The 20,620-nt window shown below is 38.4% G+C and overlaps 1 protein-coding gene across 1 annotated transcript in view; it reads right to left on the reverse strand.

Annotated features, from left to right (window-relative positions):
- Nucleotides 1-673: 673 nt before the first annotated feature.
- The window catches only part of LOC148822727 (neural-cadherin), a 179,432-nt gene continuing 159,485 nt past the window's right edge, over nucleotides 674-20,620 (reverse strand). Inside the window, exons 28-33 of the mRNA XM_088928869.1 lie at nucleotides 19,827-19,993; nucleotides 17,745-18,009; nucleotides 17,434-17,614; nucleotides 13,217-13,470; nucleotides 6,875-7,032; nucleotides 674-3,319 (exon numbers count right to left, since the gene is read on the reverse strand). Coding sequence (XP_088784995.1) covers nucleotides 2,876-3,319; nucleotides 6,875-7,032; nucleotides 13,217-13,470; nucleotides 17,434-17,614; nucleotides 17,745-18,009; nucleotides 19,827-19,993 — 1,469 coding nt within the window. The 3' untranslated portion in view covers nucleotides 674-2,875. The remainder of the gene's footprint in view (nucleotides 3,320-6,874; nucleotides 7,033-13,216; nucleotides 13,471-17,433; nucleotides 17,615-17,744; nucleotides 18,010-19,826; nucleotides 19,994-20,620) is intronic.

Raw genomic sequence — 20,620 nt, forward strand, 5'->3', positions numbered from 1 at the left:
CAATGGCCCAGTCAAAGTCCAGACCTAAACCCCATTGAAATGTTGCAGCAGGAGCTTGTGTGAGGTGTTTATGCAAGGTATCCCTCAAATGTCAGAGAGATGAAAGAATTCTGTAAGCAGGTTTGGGCCAAAATTCCTCTAAAACCATGTGAGAGATTGCTCAACAGTTAGTTGCAGTCATTGCTGCTCAATGGGGTGCCACTAGTTACTGAATCTAATGCATACTTTGTCTCACATGAATATTGAATGTTGCATCATTTGAAGACTGATTAATGTTGAGAGAGTATAATCTTTTTAAGTATTATTAGGACTTAATTTAAGATCTAATAACATTTAAGGTTTCAAATATGTGAAAGTTGTGAAAATCCTAAGGCACTGTTCTTGGCACTGTATGTAAGGAACTGTACATGCTAAATAGAACTGATCCCAGTGTTAACCCCTGGGTGACATCTCCAAAACACACTAAGTAAAAAGAGTATTATGATTGACAGTATCAAAGGCTGCCCTAAGGTCGAGCAATATTAAGTTAGAAGGAATCCCCATCAGAATGTCAATCTTTTGTTTTTGTATGTTTTGAAAGCTGAACTGTCAACAGATTCATCGGTAATCACGGAAACTCATTCTGTGTAATACTGATATATTTAGAGATTAAACAGACACACACCAATGCACACATATTTGGCTATCTTTATTTCATAGATAAACACCAAACACTATGTAACATCCTGAGGAAAATAGTTTTATTAAAAGTCATGTACAAAAGGAATATCAGACATTAGGTGACTACAAAACAACACTATGTACATTATATACAGCATAGAAGGACAGCTCTCCTTACAAAATTAGAAGAAATAGTAATATATGGTATGCACCACAACATGGTTACTGTGTCATGAATACCATGGTACAAATAACATGCATTACAGTGCACTGACATTACTACAGTATGTTAATTGTCAATGGAGAGTATAAGGTCATTCTCTTTTTAAGTTTTTGTGACAGTTTTTGTGAGAAATCACCACAGTAAAAAGGAACTTTACATTTTTGATTTGTGAGCACTAGTACATAAGTCTTTCAGTTTATCCCCTCAAATTCCTGTATCACTCTTGCTATTCACATATGTTGGATGATGCAATATGATAGCTCATTAGAAGATTACAATTTGTCAAAAACCAAGAAAAAATAAAGATATTGAGATATTTACTGTACAAATCTACAAAAATGTGATGGAGTTACATTTGTATTTCAATGGCACTCTTGTTGTGTGTTTCAAAGATGATTTTTTCAGAATAACTGGATTCATGTTTAAGCAAAAACATTGGGTAAATCACCAAATTAGCACGCCAAAGTGTTACTCTGTCCCAGCTCCATTCCACAACAAGTAAAAAAAAGAAATAATTCATACAAATTACTGTCTGTAAAGCAAGTTTTTTTCATTTGAGATTCATAACCTACTCCATCCACCCATAATGAACATCATACTGGCACTTTGACTATATTTTTGATTGTGTCTCCTCACCTCCCTGATTATGTCCCTTTAGCTTGGCACACTTCATTTGACTTCTTCCAAGCTGCCAAAATAAAGGCTGTTCTGCTGGTTGGACTCTCAGGTATACTGGGTGTTTCTAAATTTGGGTTACATACAGCTCCATCCAAGAAGGAGCTTTTCCTTCACAGCTCAATTAAATTATTACCTTGGGGAAATATAAGTACATTATTCTGCATGTTCTTTAAACAGTTTGAATCTACTGATATTAATAGTTTAATTCAACTACCTGGAAAAAGTACACAAACTGCAATGAAGCTGACCATTTTTATTTACCAGCATAGAGACTTTAAGGTGTTTTTTGCTATCAGCGCCTAATTTTTTTTTCTCGCAAATTGATTCACTAATCCATGGGAGAAGATAGAGATTCCTCTACTTGTGCAAATGAAATCAGATTATGGAACCGTGTTGAATAGTTTGCTTGGAGTCTCATCTCCTAGATAGTATGAGCTCATGAGTGAAGTGCCCTCAGAGTATGTGATCAGCTGTGGTGTTGTAGTCAGTCTGTTAGATTTGTACCGAAGACCTTTGCTGCTATAACATTAAACTAAACATACAGTATACAGCTCCATAAGAAGTAAGTGTATTGTGTGTTTGTTCACCAGCATAGGAGAGCAAAGTTTTACTCAGGTGTACAAAGTTACAAATGATTGGGAACGACAGCTCTGAACTTCAGAGGATTTTAAAAATAATATATTAATACAGGTAAGAGAAAAATATATCATCCCCAGTTCTTTTTGATGGCTTAATCAGCTTCAAGTTAAAATGTGTTTACTTGATGAGTAAAATTACAACACAATTTTTTCTATATGCAATGGTTAATGTGCATCCATTACTGTTCCAATTTAAAAGTTATGTATAATAAATAAATTTTTCCTGGGGAGCTAATCTGTGGTGAGTTTGTCTGTTTTCCCCATGTTTACATGAGTTTCCTCTAGGTTCTCCAATTTCTGCCCAAAAACATGCTGGTAAGTTAATTGGCTTCCATAAAAATTGGCCCTGGTTTGAGTGTGTGCGCCCTGCGATGGAATGGTGTCCCATCCAGAATGTATCCTGCCTTGCACTCAGTGCTTGCCAAATTATGCTCCGGCTCCCTCCTATGACCCTGTACTGGATGAAAGGATTAGAAAATGCATTCTAAAAAGATTAGAAACACCATAAAGAAAAAATATCCTCTTAAATCTTCCGAGCTTTTGGCTCTTTTAAACATTTTCTGATGTCTCAGCAATTTAGTTAAAAAAGAGGAGCTTTTTGTTTGTTCACCCTCTTCTCCCCCTATCCCACAAAAATATTCAAAATAGTAACAATAACTTGGGGACGGTGGCACCATCAAAAGGGATTTTCCTTTTGCATAACATCTCTGTATGTCAGGACAAATTCTGGCCGCCGGTAGAGCTCACTCAGCATTTCAAATTTTGAACCCCACTCCCGTAGGCAATCATAATTGAAGTCCTCCTCACCTTCAGACACCAAAGTGCTGAGACTGCCCACTGGGGAATCCAGTCCCTCTATGTGGTAAATTTGAAAGGAGTCCATTGGGAAAGACTGATCATCATTGTCTGCCTCCCAGATGATGCGAGAAACATAGCTTTTGAAGTCTGTGGAGCAGCTGGCAACACCAGTAGCATTCTGATGGTAGCTTGCCATTGTGCCTGGGTGAACCTCTTCCTGTGATCCCTGGGAAGACTTTAGGAGGGGTGCTGTGGTGCCGGAGGAGGATTGCGACAAACTGGAGCACAGTGGTCTCTTCAACTCTGTGATGTCATATGCATTCTAGAAAAGAAAAGTAAAAAGCAGGTATATTTCCAAGGTTCAGAACAGTTTTTCTCACATCCTCAACCAGGTATTTATTATTTTATTTGTCTGACACTTATCTAAAGCATATTGCATTTGTACCCATTTATATATAATGTCTATAGAAAGTATCCACATTCTTTCCAAAGTAACACATTTTATGGCCTGACAGCCTGAAATCAAGACTTATATGAGAATTTTACCTTTATTTACATATTGTAACACAACCTCTAAGTAAAAAAACAATTGCTCAAACATTCTAAAAAAGTAATTATAAATAAAAACTTAAAAAATGAGTTGGATAAGTGAACACACCCCTGAGCTAGAACTTGGTGGAAGAACCTTTTGCTTGAATTACACCCATGATTCTATTTCGATAGGTCTCCATCAATGTAGCAGACCTAGACTTGTCAATGTTTTCCCATTCCTCCTTACAAACCTGTTCAGATTCAGTCACACTGTGAGGGGACCGTTGATGGACTGCAACCTTCAAATCATTCCACAGATTTTCCATTGGATTTCCAAGACTCTGTCTGGGCCACTTGAGGACATTTACCATGTTGTTTTTTAGCAACCACACTGTTGCTTTGGCTGTATGCTTAGGTTCCTTGTCATGATGAAAGGTAAAACTGCGTCCATTATGCTTTGCAGTAGTGATGGTGTTCTGTGGGTAATGTGGTGTACTGGGGTTTTTCCCAACATGCATTTAGGCCAAAAAGTTCTATCCTGGTTTCATCAGTCCGCAACATTTTTTCCCACATGGCTTCAGAATCTCAACAGTACTGTTTTGGGTACCTCAAACAAGTCTCAACGTGGGCTTTTCTGAGTTTAGTAATGGTCTTTACTGTTTTCCAAAGGCTATTTAAGGCCTTTGAAACCTTTTTATATCCATCTTCTGCTATGTGCCTTTCCACAACTTAGTCTCAGAGGTGTTTTGATTGCTCTTTGTTGCCCATAGTTTACTAAAAAGGTAAAAATCTCAAGGTAAAAACCTTGAGATGCTTTACTTGTGTGATTTAGAAAGGCAATTGGTTACACCAGACCTAATTTACAATTGGCTGTAGTAGTTCAGGTAGGCATAGGCTGCAAAGGAACAAGTGATAGGTTTATTCCATGCTGAAAAAAAAGAAGAAAGAAAACACAACGTTTCGGCCGTGGAGCCTTCTTCAGGTGTGAGCACGGCCGAAACGTTGTGTTTTCTATCTTCTTTTTTTCAACATGGAATAAACCTATTACTTGTTCCTAATTTACAATTGCTATTACTAAGAGCTGTATAAAATTATTCAACCCATTTTTCAAGGTGCTCTTTTGTAAATACTTTTCACAATGTTTGTTACAATTAAAAAATAAAGGTAAAATAAATGTGTCTTGATTTCAAGGTTGTTAGGCAATAAAATGTGTAACTTTGGAAATGGAGTGTAGATTAGACAGTGTAGTTATGTATGTTAGTAGACCAATTCAGGTGTAGTACCTTGTTCAAGGGTACAAGTAGAACAGCAGTATCTCATCTGGGACTTGAACACACAAAATTCCTATTTTAAGAATGGGACCATACCACTGCTGCCATAGGTAGTTGTATGTTCAGATTTTTGTTTTCACCTGGAAAAGTATTTTTAATATGATTTGGAATAGCTACTATATAAAAATATACACATAATTATTGTATTTTATTGCCTGCATCCAGTTACAGTTCTGTGCAAAAGTTTAGGTTGTTTAAATTTTGTAAATTTAAATGAAAGTGGTATAATAAAAGTGCTTGAATGGCCACTACAAAGTCCCAATATGAATTTGACAGAGGAATATGGGGCTACTTTGAAAAAAATTCCAAATGTGTCACAATACAGAAGAGTTCTGAGCACCACTGCTAGAGGAGAACCTGTTTACTTTAGATGTATTTTTTATGGCTGTGGTACTAAGTACAAGTGCAGGTGCATTTAAAGACTTAAAAGGCTTTGACCAAGTTTTGTTTGTCATGTCAGCCATCATATCTCATATCCCTCCCGTGTTCAATGGAGTTATGAATTAAAAAAACTGGCAAAATAAAAAAAACATTGTTCATCTACCCCCCCCCCCCCCTCCAGAATTTCAATCTCTGTGGAATTTCATTTGTTTTTTAATATAGAAAACACACAACTAGACAACACTACCACAGGTGAGTAGCTGCGTCAGCCTGTGTAAGCTGCAAAGGAACAAGTAATAGGTTTATTCCATGCTGAAAAGAGAAGAAAGAAAACAACGTTTCGGTAATAATCTGTTTTTTGAGGGAGAAAATGGTAGAAAGCATTCGTTTCCTAGAAAAGTTTAGTAGAAGTCCCTGCGTGTTACTCTGGGTGGTATCAGTGTCAAAACAAAAAGTATTACATTTCAAGCGAAATCCTTTAGGAATGATATAATGTTAATGAGATCTGTGAAGGAATAGGAGGTGGGTAGAGAGCCTGATCTTGGAACAGATCGCTGTGAAGAGACAGAATGCTGGTTTAGTAAGAGAGGGGGGCAAGTGACCCAGGGAGGAAGAGAAGGAATGACAAAGATCTAGAAAAGTCTTCTTCACACCTGAAGAAGGCTCCACGGCCCAAACGTTGTGTTTTCTTTCTTCTCTTTTCAGCATGGAATAAACCTATTGCTTGTTCCTTTGCAACGCTACCACATGCTGGTTATTACATAAAACTAGTTTTTCTGGAATTGAAGTGCATAACTCTTCAACAAGCTTTAAATCTGAAAAGAATTTGAAGTTTCAAAGCCAATGAGTTATAAACAAATTTATGTAAACATTTCTGTCTTCATACTTGAGATACTTATGTAGTATAATTGCATTATTTACTATAATTATAATATACCTGTGAGAAAGACCCAGTCTTTTTTAAGTGCAATTATAACACAGTGGCTAAAAACATTCTTTTCAACATTATTTAACAATTTGTAGTTTTTGTATGGTACTTTCTAGGTTGTGTAATACATTATCCTTAATGCATAGCTGTCAAAGTGCCATAATCCTGAGGAATGATTAGTTGTACTGTAGTGAGGACAAGAAGAATACAAATAAATGTCTAGGGAAGTGAGAAACTTCCTCGTATCTGTATATCTGAAGAAGGAAGTAATTTTAAGCCATGTGTTAAAAGCCATATGCTAAAAGCTTAAAAAGCTTTGTGAACATATAGAGCTTTGTAGCCAAGCCAGCGAATGGAAACAAAGCTTACTATACTGCTGCCAGACACTGTTTTATATGTCTATTATAAAGTTTCCAAATCTATTATATAGCTGCTAGACATCCTGCCCATTATAAAGCAGCAGGCCCCCAAAACTCTTATACAACTTCTGGATTTTCTAAACCGAAAAGTGTAAATAGCAGTATTTTGTGTAAGAATCAAAAAGGTATAATAGATTATTATATACTGCTGCTAGACACCCTGCTTTAATAAAGCTGCTGCACATCAAGCCTATAAACCAACTGCTAAAGACTAATATTATTTTATAGCTGCTGAATTTAGTCATAGTTTCCCTACAAAACCCTGGCTTCCTCATCTGGGCCATTACCTGGTCCTGCTCACCTCCACCCTCTTCATTGTAGTTGAGGATGTTTTCACGAATGTCCTCCCAGCTTTCGTGCTCAGCTGGAATGTGATAAACACCTCTTTTCTGGAACTTGCTGGGGCTGCCCTTCTGGTTCCATACAGTCACAGCCACAAGAACAGCTGGATGACATAAAAGGAGAAACAAAGTGCAATGTCAACTGTAAAGTCTCAAAACAGCAAGTTGCATAACATCACTTTATTGTCCAATATGAGATGTTTACGTTGTTTTATTGTTTCATGTGAATGTCAACATTAATATATATCCATCTTACTTTTTATAAGTACTTTTAAAAGTAAATCTCTGCAGTTACTATTAAATAAATTCCTTTAGGAATTATACCACTGAGGAGAACATAATAATTTGCTTTTGCCATTTTCAGATCTGAAATGGAAATGGCTGAACTTAAAGACATGGCTCGCTTAAAGTATGGCTCCTCCTTCCAAACTCTAAGAAGAATATCTTAACAATAATGTTTGTTTGTTAATTTTTTTATCTAGTACTGTCTCCAAATGTCGCCCTGTTACAGAGACCTTTCTAATTGAAGACTGAAGACTTTCACCACCTGCTACTGCCTTACTCTGGATTTTCTTCCCGTCTTGTTGCACTGTCTTGGATTCATCGAACATGTCTCTGAGGTACACCACACTGCAACTGCTTCAACTAAAATAAAATTTCTTCCTGGTAAAAGACACATTTGATTGCCATATTATTGGGATTTTACGACTGAGGTGCTACTTCCATCACAGCACGGGATGCCGTTTCTTTCATTCGTCTGCTAGAGGACTCTCTATCCCTGCCTTTCGGCGCAAGACTATACGTCCATCCAGTACCGGCGCCGACCTAAAAAACCTTCTCTCACTACCGTGCCTGGAACACACTCCGCTTCTCCCTGCATCCCCGAGACTGGCCAGATCAGCGCTATTCAATAACTGCTCCATAAACAGCAAGGCTCTTCTTTTATGTGACTTTATCATAGAAAAAAAATGGACTTTTTGTGCTTAACCGAAACCTGGCACAGACAAAACGATGGACTGCTGTTTAACCAACTAATCCTCCTGGCTATGGTTTGTTTGACCTTCCGTGTCTCTCAGGCAGAGGAGAGGCCATCATTGTGATTTACAACCTTTTTTAAAATTTAAGTCCTATTACTATACCTCCTCCCTCTTCTTTTGAGTGACTTGTTTTAAATGTCTCTATTATTGCCATAGTTTATAGACCACCCAAACCCTGCGAAGCCTTGTTAGGTGAGTTTGCTGATTGACTCTCATTTTTATGCCTTAAGTTTAAAAGGATCCTTTTTCTTGGGGACTTTAATATACACATTGACTCAAGGTCTTCCAGTATGGCTAAATATTTCCTCTCTATTGGGAATGCTTTGATCTAACTCAGTTTGTTTGTAGCCCTACACATAACAAAGGACACACCCTAGATTTAATCATTGCAAATGACTCTTTTGTCTTCCACTGCTCTTCCCTTGAACTAGGCCTCTCTGACCACTTAGCTATTCTCTTCAATCTGGAATTACCTGTTTCTAACACTTCCCCCTCACGCTCTGTAAATTTCCGCAACAGGCGATCAATTGATCTGCCAAGGATGGCAAATTCTGTTCTATCCTCCTTATCTTGTTTCTCTTCCTCTAACCCCCTAGAGCAGGGTTGCCCAACCTTTTTTAATGTAAGATCTACTTTTTCATTTGCCAGTCCAACGCGATCTACCACCGTGACTTTGAAACTCTGATATAGGAAAAACAGACTGTGGGCACATTAGTACAATAACGATACCCATCACTAGAATTCCAGTTAATAAAAGCAAGTGACTCAAGTAATGTTCTCTATTTTAGAAAAAAGAATATCCTACCTTTATGTGAGCACTGGCACTGAGAAGCTTACTTGAGAGCACATTTTTTTAACGTATTGACACTGCTGATCATGTCGATGACATTTTTATTTTGCTCCTGCAGCTTGACATTCAGCCCATTAAGCAGTTCAGTCAAGTTTGTGAGGAATGCAAAATCCAGAGGCCACTGGTCATCTTCTAATTGGGCATATTCACCATGTTTAGACAACTTGACTTCAGGCAACAACTGTCTGAACCTCGCCAAAAATGTTTGTTTTTAAAAACTCCAAACAGCAAGTCAGCAGAATCAGCAAACGCTTTTTTATTTCTTCTCGATCCCTGAATGACTTTTTCTGTTTAGTCGGGAGGTGACTCACACAAAATGATGGGATGATTGACACTTTCCCTTTTGTATTAGGCCTCGTGAAAACCGACTGCTGCTAGCTAAGATTTAAATTTTTCCACTTTTCTTTTCAGTAACTCACTTTTAGAGGGAAAGTCCACATCATACGTTTTGTGTGCAGCTTTGAAATGTTGTTCTATATTTCCCTTTTTCATGTAGACGCTAGCGTTGCAGATTTGAATGCGTAAGTACAAAAAAATAATCATGCTCCCATTCCTTGTGGTAACAGTAAGTTTTCGGTCTCTTTGTTTTGTCATTTTCGCTCAAACACTACAACTATCAAACATCAAACTGTTGGCGAATTTGTCATGGCCAGTCTGTTTCACTCCACTACGCTCTGTAGCGAATGTGAGGTTCCTATAGCCTTTTTTTCAGTTTTAGCCAGCACTCTGGGAAGGGACTTTTACAACCCATTCGACAAATGTTAACACACACAAGGGCAGTAAAATGTATGACATTACGTGCACAGATCTGAATGAATTTTTAGGCTATCGAAAAAAGTAAATAGTCAAATAGCCCATTTATTTTTTGCCAAACATTCTTGCGATTGATCGACTGGTTGGGCACCCCTGCCCTAGAAGACAAAATACAGTTACTTAATAGCGCTCTTTAAGCTCCTCTAAAAACTCGAACCATCTCCTTCTCTCGCCCTGCCTTCTGGTAAACTGACCATCTGCGATCTACTGTATGAAGGCAGTCTCCCGCAAACTTGAGGTGACATCTTTCTGGCCTAAATGTACATTATCAGGCTTGGAGAGATTACTTGTCTGAATATAAGGTTACAATAGAGTCTGCTAGATCCACCTACTTCTCTTACATCATTGAAAATTACCATAACAACCACAGACATCTTTTCTCCACCATAAACAGCTTGCTAAAGCCAAACTGCTCCACCACATTACCTGCTTCATTGCAACTTTGCAAAACATTCTTAGATTTCTTTAGCTCCAAGATCGACAACATCTGGCATCACATTCTCTCCACTACGCATATCATTTCCATACCTCCTCCCTCCTTATCCAACTTTTCTGGTTCCCTTCTCCCCAACTTCTCTCTTCTTGACTCAGCATCCCTCAATAAACTAGTTACACACATAAAACCCACCACATTTTTAGATCCCGTTCCCACCATTTTATTTCAGTCCTGTTTCTCTTCTCTCTGTCCCATTGTCCTCAATATTATAAATGAATCCTTGAGCACTGGTGTTGTACCAACGGTCCTCAAAACTGCTACCAGTACCCCTGTGCCAAAAAAGCCTATGGACAATCTAAACAATTTTCGCCCCATCTCCAACTTCTTGCAAAAATTCTAGAACGTGCTGTCACATTTCAGTTACATAACCACCTCATGGCAAATAACCTTTTCGAACCCCTCCAATCTGGCTTCCATCAACTTCACAGCACAGAAACTGCCCTGGTAAAAACTAACGATCTTCTAATAGCTTCTGATTCTGGTTCTCTTTCTATACTCATCCTTCTTGATCTCAGTGCTGCTTTTGACACTATTGACCATGATATCTTACTTTCTCGTCTTTAGAATGTGTTTGGAATTTCTGACACTGCTCTCAAATGGTTCAAATCTTACCTCACTGATCGCTGTCACTTTGTCTCTCTTAGTGGGTATAGGTCTGAAATTCGTCTTGTTAAGTCTGGTGTTCCTCAGGGCTCAATACTGGCCCCCTTGGTTTTCAGCATTTACATGTTTCCACTTGGTCAGGTTTTAAGATCACATGGCCTCAGCTATCATTGCTGATGATGCTCAAATATACATCCGTACCAAACCTGACACTGATGTGGCTGTCTCTATTCTCATTGCATCCCTAACATAAAAACTTGGATGACTCAAAATTTCCTTCATCTTAACTGTGGCAAGATTGAAGTCATGCTTATTGGCACCCCCCATCAACTCTGTAAAGCCAATCCTGTAACCCTATCTGTAGATGGTTCTGTACAAAAGCTTTAGTCTAAACTGAAAAACCTTCAGGCTTATCATTCAACCCACATGTGCAGCATATTGTTAAAACATCTTTCTTTCACCTCAGAAACATCGCTAGACTATGCCCTATGTTATCACTAACTGTGGCTGAAAAGCTGATCAACACATTTGTGTTCTCCTGAATTGACTACTGTAATGCTCTACTTTTAGAGTTTAGCTCCAAATTCCTGAGTCCTAGTTTGATTGCTGTATTATTTCCAGGTGTTAAGAATCAGTGTTGATATATAAACCTAGAGCTTCCGATGCTCAGGGCTCAGCGCTAGGACACGGATGTCCAGAGGCCCACCTATAACCAGACAGTGGAGTCATCTGAGGGCATGGCCTTGCCAGAGGCATCACGCCCTCCAAGCCCAGGGATGTGGAGGACCCGGCCCCGTATGTTCTTGGACTGTTCCCAATTTCCCTGTGTCTGTCTGATTGGATAGCTTGCCCAGTTTAGGATTATTGGACTGCGTCCTGACTTACCCCCATTGATTAGCTTGTACCTGGATGCCTCGTTTCCCGCTGTTCACCAGAGCACCAGTTGTCACTGAGCACTATCTTCGCGAATAAACCTTTGTGTGTTTTCCTTGATGTCCGCCTCCTATTTGTCTCAGGTTACGCCGCATAGGTTACACTGCATAGTGTCTAATCACCAACCCTTCGTCGAAGGCTGTGGACCATTCATGACACTGGGGTATCTAAATCTATATTGAACAAACTGCAGTATGTCCATAATTCGGCAGCCAGAATCCTGACCAGGTCTAGTGCACATTACTCCTATCCTGGAGTCATTGCACTGGCTTCCTGTTAGGTTTCTCGTTGGCTTTAACATCTTCATGCTCACCTATAAGACTCTGCATGGCTTGGCACTTCAGTACCTGTCTGAGCTACTATCATCCTATTCCAGCTCTTCTAATTCTGGTCTTCTATCTGTCCCCCAAGCCCGTCTACACTCTATGGGTGACTGGGCCTTCTCCTGTTATGCCCCCAAGCTCTGGAACTCTCTCCCCAAGGATATCAGAGAGTCACTTTCTCTAAACTCCTTCAAATCCAAACTCAAAATCTTCTCTTTAGAAGAGCCTTTACTTAACTGGCTCTGTTCTTTACCCCTCTGGTCCTACTATACTTAGTACCACCATCCACGGTCCCATCTGTGTATTGTAACTGCGTTTTATCTTGTGTTTTCTTTTTATTTATTGTTGCTGTCATTCTGTAAAGTGCTTTGAGAAGCTACCTTAAAAGGCGCTATATAAAATAAAGTTTTTTATTATTATTATTACTACATCACTTCCATAATCACTCTGTGCCTGAACACTAAAGGAAGGGGCGGTTACTCTGGAATTTGGAAGAGTGGGGTGTAATGACACTTCATACTGGGCATGCTCCAAGCGACTTTAGGAAATAGTTTATTTTCACTATTGTTGTTCTAAAATAAGTGTGCTTAGAGAGGAAACTATCTTCCTAGCCTCCTGTTTTAGGGATAAGTGCACAGACAATGAAAACCCTATGATTTACAGTCACAACACATGTCACCAATGACATAATTTCATGCTTGTGCTACAAAGAGTGTATGTAGGTGGCCTAGGTGTTTCAATTTAGATCCAGTGACCCCCCCATGCTAACCAGGTCCAGTGTCCAGAGGTGTTTGCTGATCTCCCCTCTTGGAATACATTAATAATAATTACACCTTCCCCAAGAATGCAGAAAACGATCAAAAGACATCTTAGCCCCTCTTAGTGCAGGATTTTGGAGTTTTTTGAGGCTTTTACTGAAATATGCTTTTCTTCCATATGAATACAGTCTTAATTAATATTTCATATTTAAATGAGTGAATAAAAACAAATGTGAAAATTCATGTTTTTAAAATGAGAAAAAAATATGTAATTTGAATGTTTATCAATACTGCAAAAGTACAAAATGTGCTATATTAAACAACTGACTATTTCACACCACGGTAAACTTTGTATAGGCATATTTGTTACCAAATGTCATGTTATACATTTTACGTAGTATGTATTCTAAGCATTTCAAACATGGCTAACAGTGCACCAATGTTAATGTTACTAAGGAATTGTTGTCATAGTTACCAAAGAAAACCAGCAGGCACATGCTGATGGCCAGGATAGAACTGGGACTGAGGACAGCCATCCTTCCAGCTTTCACCAGACTGACTTCACACCACTGGCCTTTATATCCCTCCATGCAGACGCATGTGAAGCTCCTGGGAGACTGGGCAACACAGGTGCCCCCATTCCTGCAGACAGATGGCCCACATGGGGAGGGGACACAGTGCAGAAGCCCAGAAATACCATCCTCCACTGTCATCTTGCCAGCTGGACACCTAGTTTAACACAGGAAGGACAGAGATTACATTACAGTACTGGTAGCGTGTGTCTGTTCATTTTCCGTTTTTTATTAAAGTTTAAGTTATAGTATCATTGTGAAATTGGTTTCTGATCTTGAAACGTCCCTCTAGTGCTCACTGAAAATGAGGAGAGAATTACAAATCTCTCATGTAGCGAGTGAGCATTAGCAGCAGCAAAAAGGGCCCTTGAAGTTTGGAAGCTTAAATGGATGATTGGGAAAATTATGGAAGAATTGATAATATTGTGTTATTTTGGCCTTCACAACAGTGCAGAGGGGAATCAAATATTACATGCATTTTTACAAGAGAGACTACCTATACGGCTGAGCCTTCTTCTGAGTTGCTCTTTTGATATACAGCAGGCCCATCAGGCTCTGCGTGCTCAATCAGGACCACGAGAGCGGTCATTATTCGCTTCTTGCAATTCTGGGATAAGGAGTTTGTAGTTAAAACTTCAAAGGGTTTTAGAGGGTAAATTGAAGCTTTGTCGATAGCGAGATCTGTCCGCGGAGATCCCCTGAAAATGTAAGCTTTTTGACAAAGTTAGAAAACTTCTTATTGACACTGGGATTTTTAGAGGTTTTATTTACCTTTCTAAAATTCCGACAGCATCCCGCATTTGCATTATTTTAGCTCTCCGCAAGAAGTAGAGACATTTCTTGTAGAACTTGGTCATGACTAACCAGTTTATGGGATTTGTTTAATGAGTGACTCCTCAGTGACTATTTGTAATCAAGCTAAGGTTCTAGTTTTTATTCTTTTTATCTGTTTGCCTGGTTGAAAATCTTTATATACTGTATATTGATGACATGTTATTTATAGACTTATAGACATACTTATTTTTATTTAATAAAGAAATATGTTAATTCTAATAACATTGAAAATTGATAAAGGGGTATTTGAATATTTTTTTTGTGCAAAATATTTTTTTTAAGTGAATGGCCCTGAACTGTAGTAAAATGAGTTTTTTTTACTAAAGTTGATATATATCAAAGTTGTGAGATTTATATAATGTGATGGGCTAGATGTGTTTTTCTTTTTTGTGCAAAAGTCTGCAAAAGTCTACATTAACTAAGTGATCTTGTTTCAAATGTGGAAAAAATGGTTTTGTTTATTTAAAACATTTTGATTTCTTCTTTGCATATATACACCTGCTATGGAGTGACTGATTGCGTAAGGAGATCAGCTTGGAGGGTGGATCCTAATTTGTTTTCTTTAGCTTTGATTTATTGTTGATTATAACTCCTTTTTACTATGTTACTCAATTATTCCAGTTACCTAACATATTTCAACATTTACTATTCTTTTCTTCTTTAATTCCCAAAATGATTTCCTACAGCGATGAGTAAATGTCAAATAATATAATGGAAAGTGAAGGGTTTGAACAATCTAATATATCAGATAACTGACCCACAGAGAAGATTTATTTCAATCTTGGGAACTCTGTAAGGGCTGTCAACAATTCTTCTGAGTAATGTTGCTATTGCTGATTCTTCAGTATTTACTATATGTCAGATGTATTATTATTTAACTACCACTGTCAAACTTCTAGTTGGCAAATTTAATTGTGCATTGAATCCTAGTTTTAGACAGGTTTTCACCATCTCCTATTTCTGGAGAAGCTAAAACACTGAATAATTCAGAATTTGATATCTGAAGAGAGCTTAGTCTGTTAATAAGAGATTATAGCTTTCACTCTAATGCACATAATTCTTATTCACATATTGATTAGGTTTTTACCCAAAATTTATTTGCATAAGGTTTCATACAGTACTATTGGATCAATGGCTTTATCTGATCATGCACTCATTCATTTAACAATAGATTTGAGTGTCCATTATTTTGTATGTAAAAGGTGGTGATGTAACAATTCTCTTTTGTCCAACAAACAAAACATACAAGATAATAATAATTAATCTGTTACTCCTGATATTTTATGGGCTGTTGCAAAGGCTACCCTGAAAGGCAATATAATAACTTATGTGCCATATAAAAAAGACATTAAAAAAGAAAGAGTTTCCTGAAAAATAACTACTTTGGTGTAAAAGGAACTTCATAAAAGCTCTCCTTCAGTGAAAATTTGAAAACGCTTCATATACACAAGAGCAAAATTCAACTCAATTTATACTGAACCTGTAAAATAGAGCTTTTTTATTTGAAACAGAGGCATTATGAATTTAGTAATATACTGAGCAAACTCTTGGCATATTACCTGAAAAAAGAAAGAGGGATGCTTACGATTAAAGCTATCTGGTTGTCTCTGTTCTCTCTAATTGCATTTCAGACATAAAAATATGGACGACTCAAAATTTTCTTCATCTAAACTGTGACAAGACAGAAGTCATGCTTTTTGTCATCCCCCATCAACTTTGTAAAGCCAAGACTGTAACCCCACCTGTGGATGGTACTGTACTTCAACTTCAATCTAAATGGAAAAACTTGGGGCTGTTATTTGATTCAGGCTTGACATTCGACCCACATGTGCAGCATTAATCTTTCACCTCAGAAATATCGCCAGATTATGTTATCACTAACTGCTGCTGAAAAGCTGATCAACACATTTAAGAAATAAACTTAAATGGGAAATATCTGATTTTCAAATAAAAATGCAGTGCTCAACTTCAATTCAGAAAAAAATATTTCAGAATTTTATTTATTTTGGTTTTTAATTCACCATGTTCATTTTTACCCTGTAGATTGCATTCAGAAACAGACCTAAATAAAACTTCAAGTGAGGATCAACAATCAGAGATTTGTAAAAATGTTTCTTTTCCTTTTACAAACAATAAGATTAAATTGTTAAAGAGGTAAATCGAATTGTCATATAAGTTTTATTTAACTCCAACAAACGTTGTTTGGCTCCAACAAAAGTCATTGCAATGACACTTCCTCAGTGTAAGAAGTGCCAGTCAGAATTAGGAACATTTATGCATTAATTTTGGCAATGTAAAAGTATTGAGCTTCTGGCGATCTATACATGGATCTGCAAGTGAACATTGATTTTTTTGTCATCTATACATCTCCTTACTTCACACATATGTTGTCTCTTAGCCCAGATAAAGTGATATTGTTAATGGCTATCTCTTATTTAGCAAAAAATGCATCTTGTCAGTCTGGCTTGGTTGTGTGTGGAGAGAAGGTGACTATCAGTTTGCAGAGTGGGATTTTTTGGGGAGCCCACATCATATATATTTCATTTTCAATTAAGTTTGTAAATATCAATTTGTTTTGTTAAATAAGGGGAGTGGGATTTATTGATGTATTATTTTGTTAATATACTGATTTATTAGAAAACAAAAAAGAAAAGTGTTTTGCTCTTTCTTATTGGTTGTATACCCTAATACTGTAAGTGTGGTCATGCCTAAAGGACGGTGATGTTTTACCCAATTAACAGTGCAAGAATATCTTAATTTCCAAAAACTCTTTGTCAATAATTCTTTACAGTCGTGATTTTTAGCTGGGCCTGTGTAAGGCTGGAGAACAGATCAATCACAACACACAGCAAAACAGAAGTATCAAGGTCAGATTATTAAAAGGGGATGAAAATGTTGGGAATGCAGAAAGTTAAAAGGCAGATACTGCTATAAATTAACCAGATGTCCTAAGAGATTTCATGTATATTATTTTCGCTCTAGATTTATAAATAAATATATATTTATTTATAAATTTATATTTTTGCTAGCTCTATACCTGTCAACTATAAATATATATTACTGCTAGCTCTATACCTTACATCAGAAAGTGGCGGCGTGTTCAAGAGTACCCAAATGCAAACAAAAACATTTGCAGGTGGTTTACAAAACATGGACTAAGAACAAGTTGTAAGTAAATGAAATGGAGAGCTCACATGATGACTTGCTAAGATGGAGTACCTGGAAAAATAAATCTGTTTTAGGGGGTGAGAAGGGAAAGGAGAAGGAAACACAGTACCCAACCCACCTGCACTCGTGTTTCCTCCACAGGTCCACGCAGTATAGCGGGCTGCGGCAGGGCTTGCTGCTGCAGGCGTCAGAGTGACAGCCTGGCAGGACTCCAAGGCGCTCCAGGACAGTGTGGAACTCCGTGCTCTTCCCATCCAGGGGCAAGGAATGCCCGTTCAGCCTCACATCTTGCATGCAGCCTAAGGTCACAAAGGAGTCATCATCACCCCTTATGTTTTTACAGTCTTTTGTTGATGTTTTATTCATGATATATCACGATACATCATGGAAAAATACTAAATACTATACTAAAATCTGTTGTTACTCTACCTTGAAAGTCACTATGCTGGTAGTCAGAGAGGTTGTTTCCCAGCAACACACTAGATGGGTGAACAATGATCTCTCTCTTGTGGCCAAGCATAGCAGTGATCTCACGTGCTCCACCTCCCTGGTCCAGGCGCAGTGTGAACACATTGTCATGGCGATCAAGGCTGAGCAAGACCCACTGGCCATTGTCGATGCGCAATGCTGGCAACTGGAGGTAATGGTCTCCATCACCAAGATTTGCCCTCACGCCAAAGTGCCCGTCCACCATCTGCAGGGAGAAACACAGGTCTGCTGTAAATGTGCAACAGCTGCTGTCATAAGGCACTGAAAGAGACTGTAGACATGGAACAGAGCCCTATCTTATTCAAGTGTCTACTTCTGGAGAAACTTAAAATTGTCCAGTTGTCCCTTGATATTTCCATATCCACGTATAGACATCAACAGATATCAATCCATCTGTGATTCTCAAGATCAGACAATATACCTGTCTTGATCCTGAGAATCTGTCTCCTCTCCCTTTTGTGATTAGTATTGTGTTGAAAAAAAGTTTACCATGACAAGGCTGCTGACATAACATTAATTCTCTGTTAATTAAGTATCTGTGTTGTGGTGTCACCGGGGGAAAATAGGTGTAAAAGAGATCTAACTCACACCACACTGTTCTTCGTCCGTATGTCTCCCCAAATCCGTTCCGCAATCCGTTGCCAGTATCCTTAAACGATCCAAATTCCCAAATCCATATGTCCACACTACTCTGCGCCGTATCCAAGCCGTAATCCGTAATCTTAGTCAAAACCCATATCCAATAGTCCGTTATTCTTAAATTCCTTCCAGCACACTCCTAAATCTCTCCTTCCTCCGAAACGCTTTCACCTTATCGGCTTCCGCACCGGCTCACTGCTTCTGGGGTATTTATATTCCGTTTCCTGACGCAGCTCACTTGTGTCTCATTGTTTCACCGCATAGATCTTTTCCAACAGCAGGTCAGCTGGTTATCCTTGGCGGCCATCTTGCCTAGGACTATATCTAGTATATCCAGCGTTTCGTTACGGAAATACCGGCTATAAATGACCCTACCCCTGGTCCTCTTACAGTGTTTAAATTATTATTTATCCTATTCTGCTTCATGTAGATCTCATGGAGTGACAAAAGTTGGAGTAGGGCTGTGGCTTGGCAGTTATATATGCATACAATGGCCAGTGTTTTTGGTGGGAATAGTATGTTCTCTTTTCTCTTTTGTGTCTGCTACCCTTGTCTTTTAAGGTCTTCCTGCCTCCTGAGTACAAACAGCACTGCTGTCACAATCCATCATAATCAGTCACTCAACCGTCCTAAATGCCACAGTATTCCCACGACTTCAGTTAAACAGACACCTGCCCGATCTAATTCTCGGAAACGACAGCACACACCTCTTGTCTTTCACAGTACTTGTTTTTTATACTATCCCAAACCACACTTCGATGCTGGGAATTAAACAGCCTGTTGTTCTCCTTGCTCATCTCCAATTTCGAAACTCTTCTAAAGATTTCTTCTCGCCTCAGTCTTTTGGTTACTGACTCTCAGCCTGCTTCACTGACAGCGTTCTTTCCTTGCCCTTTGGATTGACGAAAGCTCTTTCTGCCTTACTGGAAACTGACTCTCAGCCTGCCTCTCCAACACCGACCTTGCCTAGCCCAGTTGTTTTCTTTTGTGACCTGCATAGGGATCTCTGGTTTGTTTCGTGACAACTACAATACAGCACTACAGTTCTCCGGAGTGCTTGATGAAAGTGCAGAGGCAGTGTGCAGATAAGGTCCTGGTATTTTTTTTATCAAATGAAAGCTAAGATGGAATAAACCGAAAGTGGTGCCCTGTTGGAAGCTTTTTTTTTGTAATGTTAAAGACAGACAAAGAACTGTACGACAGGAAAAGAGCACTCCTTGGGGTATTTTTTTCTTTTCCTTTTTTTTAACAACTTGGGACATTATAGCGTTTATGCTTATGATGATAGAGATCATCATTCACAAGCAATTTTTTTGTAAACAACATTGCCCTGATTTCTGGGGCTGTGTGTAAAAGCGAAGACGAACATGGGTGCTCCTTTACCTCCATAACGATGTATTCATTGGAGTCCCTTGAGGTCATGCTTAGCAGAGTTCCAGAGGGGGTACGTGTGCGCAGGAGCAGCTGGGCATGTGTTCTGCGAGCACTGCCACCCCCCCGTAATTGGTATCGGAGTACGCTATCCTTCTCAAAAGACCATTCCGGAAGGGCTGCAACAGCAGAGAAGCAGTGACAAATTTTGTTGACTCAGGGGTGCACCACTCTCAAGTTCCCACTGGCACAGTAGGGCTTAGCAAAGACCTCCAAATGCACACTATCAGGTACAGCTACCTGAGACACTAGATAAGAGCACCTTTTCTCGACCAAAGGACTAATACAGTAAAACCAACATACAGAGAAGTAAGAAGATTAGTCCAATTTTGGAAGCTTTCAGCTCTTTCAGTTCTTTTATAAAGCATGCACTACTTTCTTGTACATGATTGTACACAAGTCTCAGTGCTCCTATGTGTTACTAAAATAGAAAAAAAATAAACATATTTATGTTATTAAATTAAATGTTAACCTTTACAGCTGAAAACAAAAAAACAACTAATTTTAAAATACATTATGAGATGTCCAGATTTTATATTGAACAAGTGGTGTGAATTCTGAAAAACATGAAAAGTCTTCCTTTTATCTGCAATAACTAAAAATAGTAACTTTCACAGATTGATAAGGATTTTAAACACTTCACAGACATCCTTCTTGAAGTTGTACTCCAAGGAGACCAATGAAGAACAGTAGGTTTAAAGAGAAAGAGAGATTACTTTATTAGCCATATACAATTTCTTGTATTA

The sequence above is a fragment of the Atractosteus spatula genome, chromosome 12, assembly GCF_055471065.1.
Source record: "Atractosteus spatula isolate fAtrSpa1 chromosome 12, fAtrSpa1.hap1, whole genome shotgun sequence".
Classification (NCBI taxonomy): domain Eukaryota; kingdom Metazoa; phylum Chordata; class Actinopteri; order Semionotiformes; family Lepisosteidae; genus Atractosteus; species Atractosteus spatula.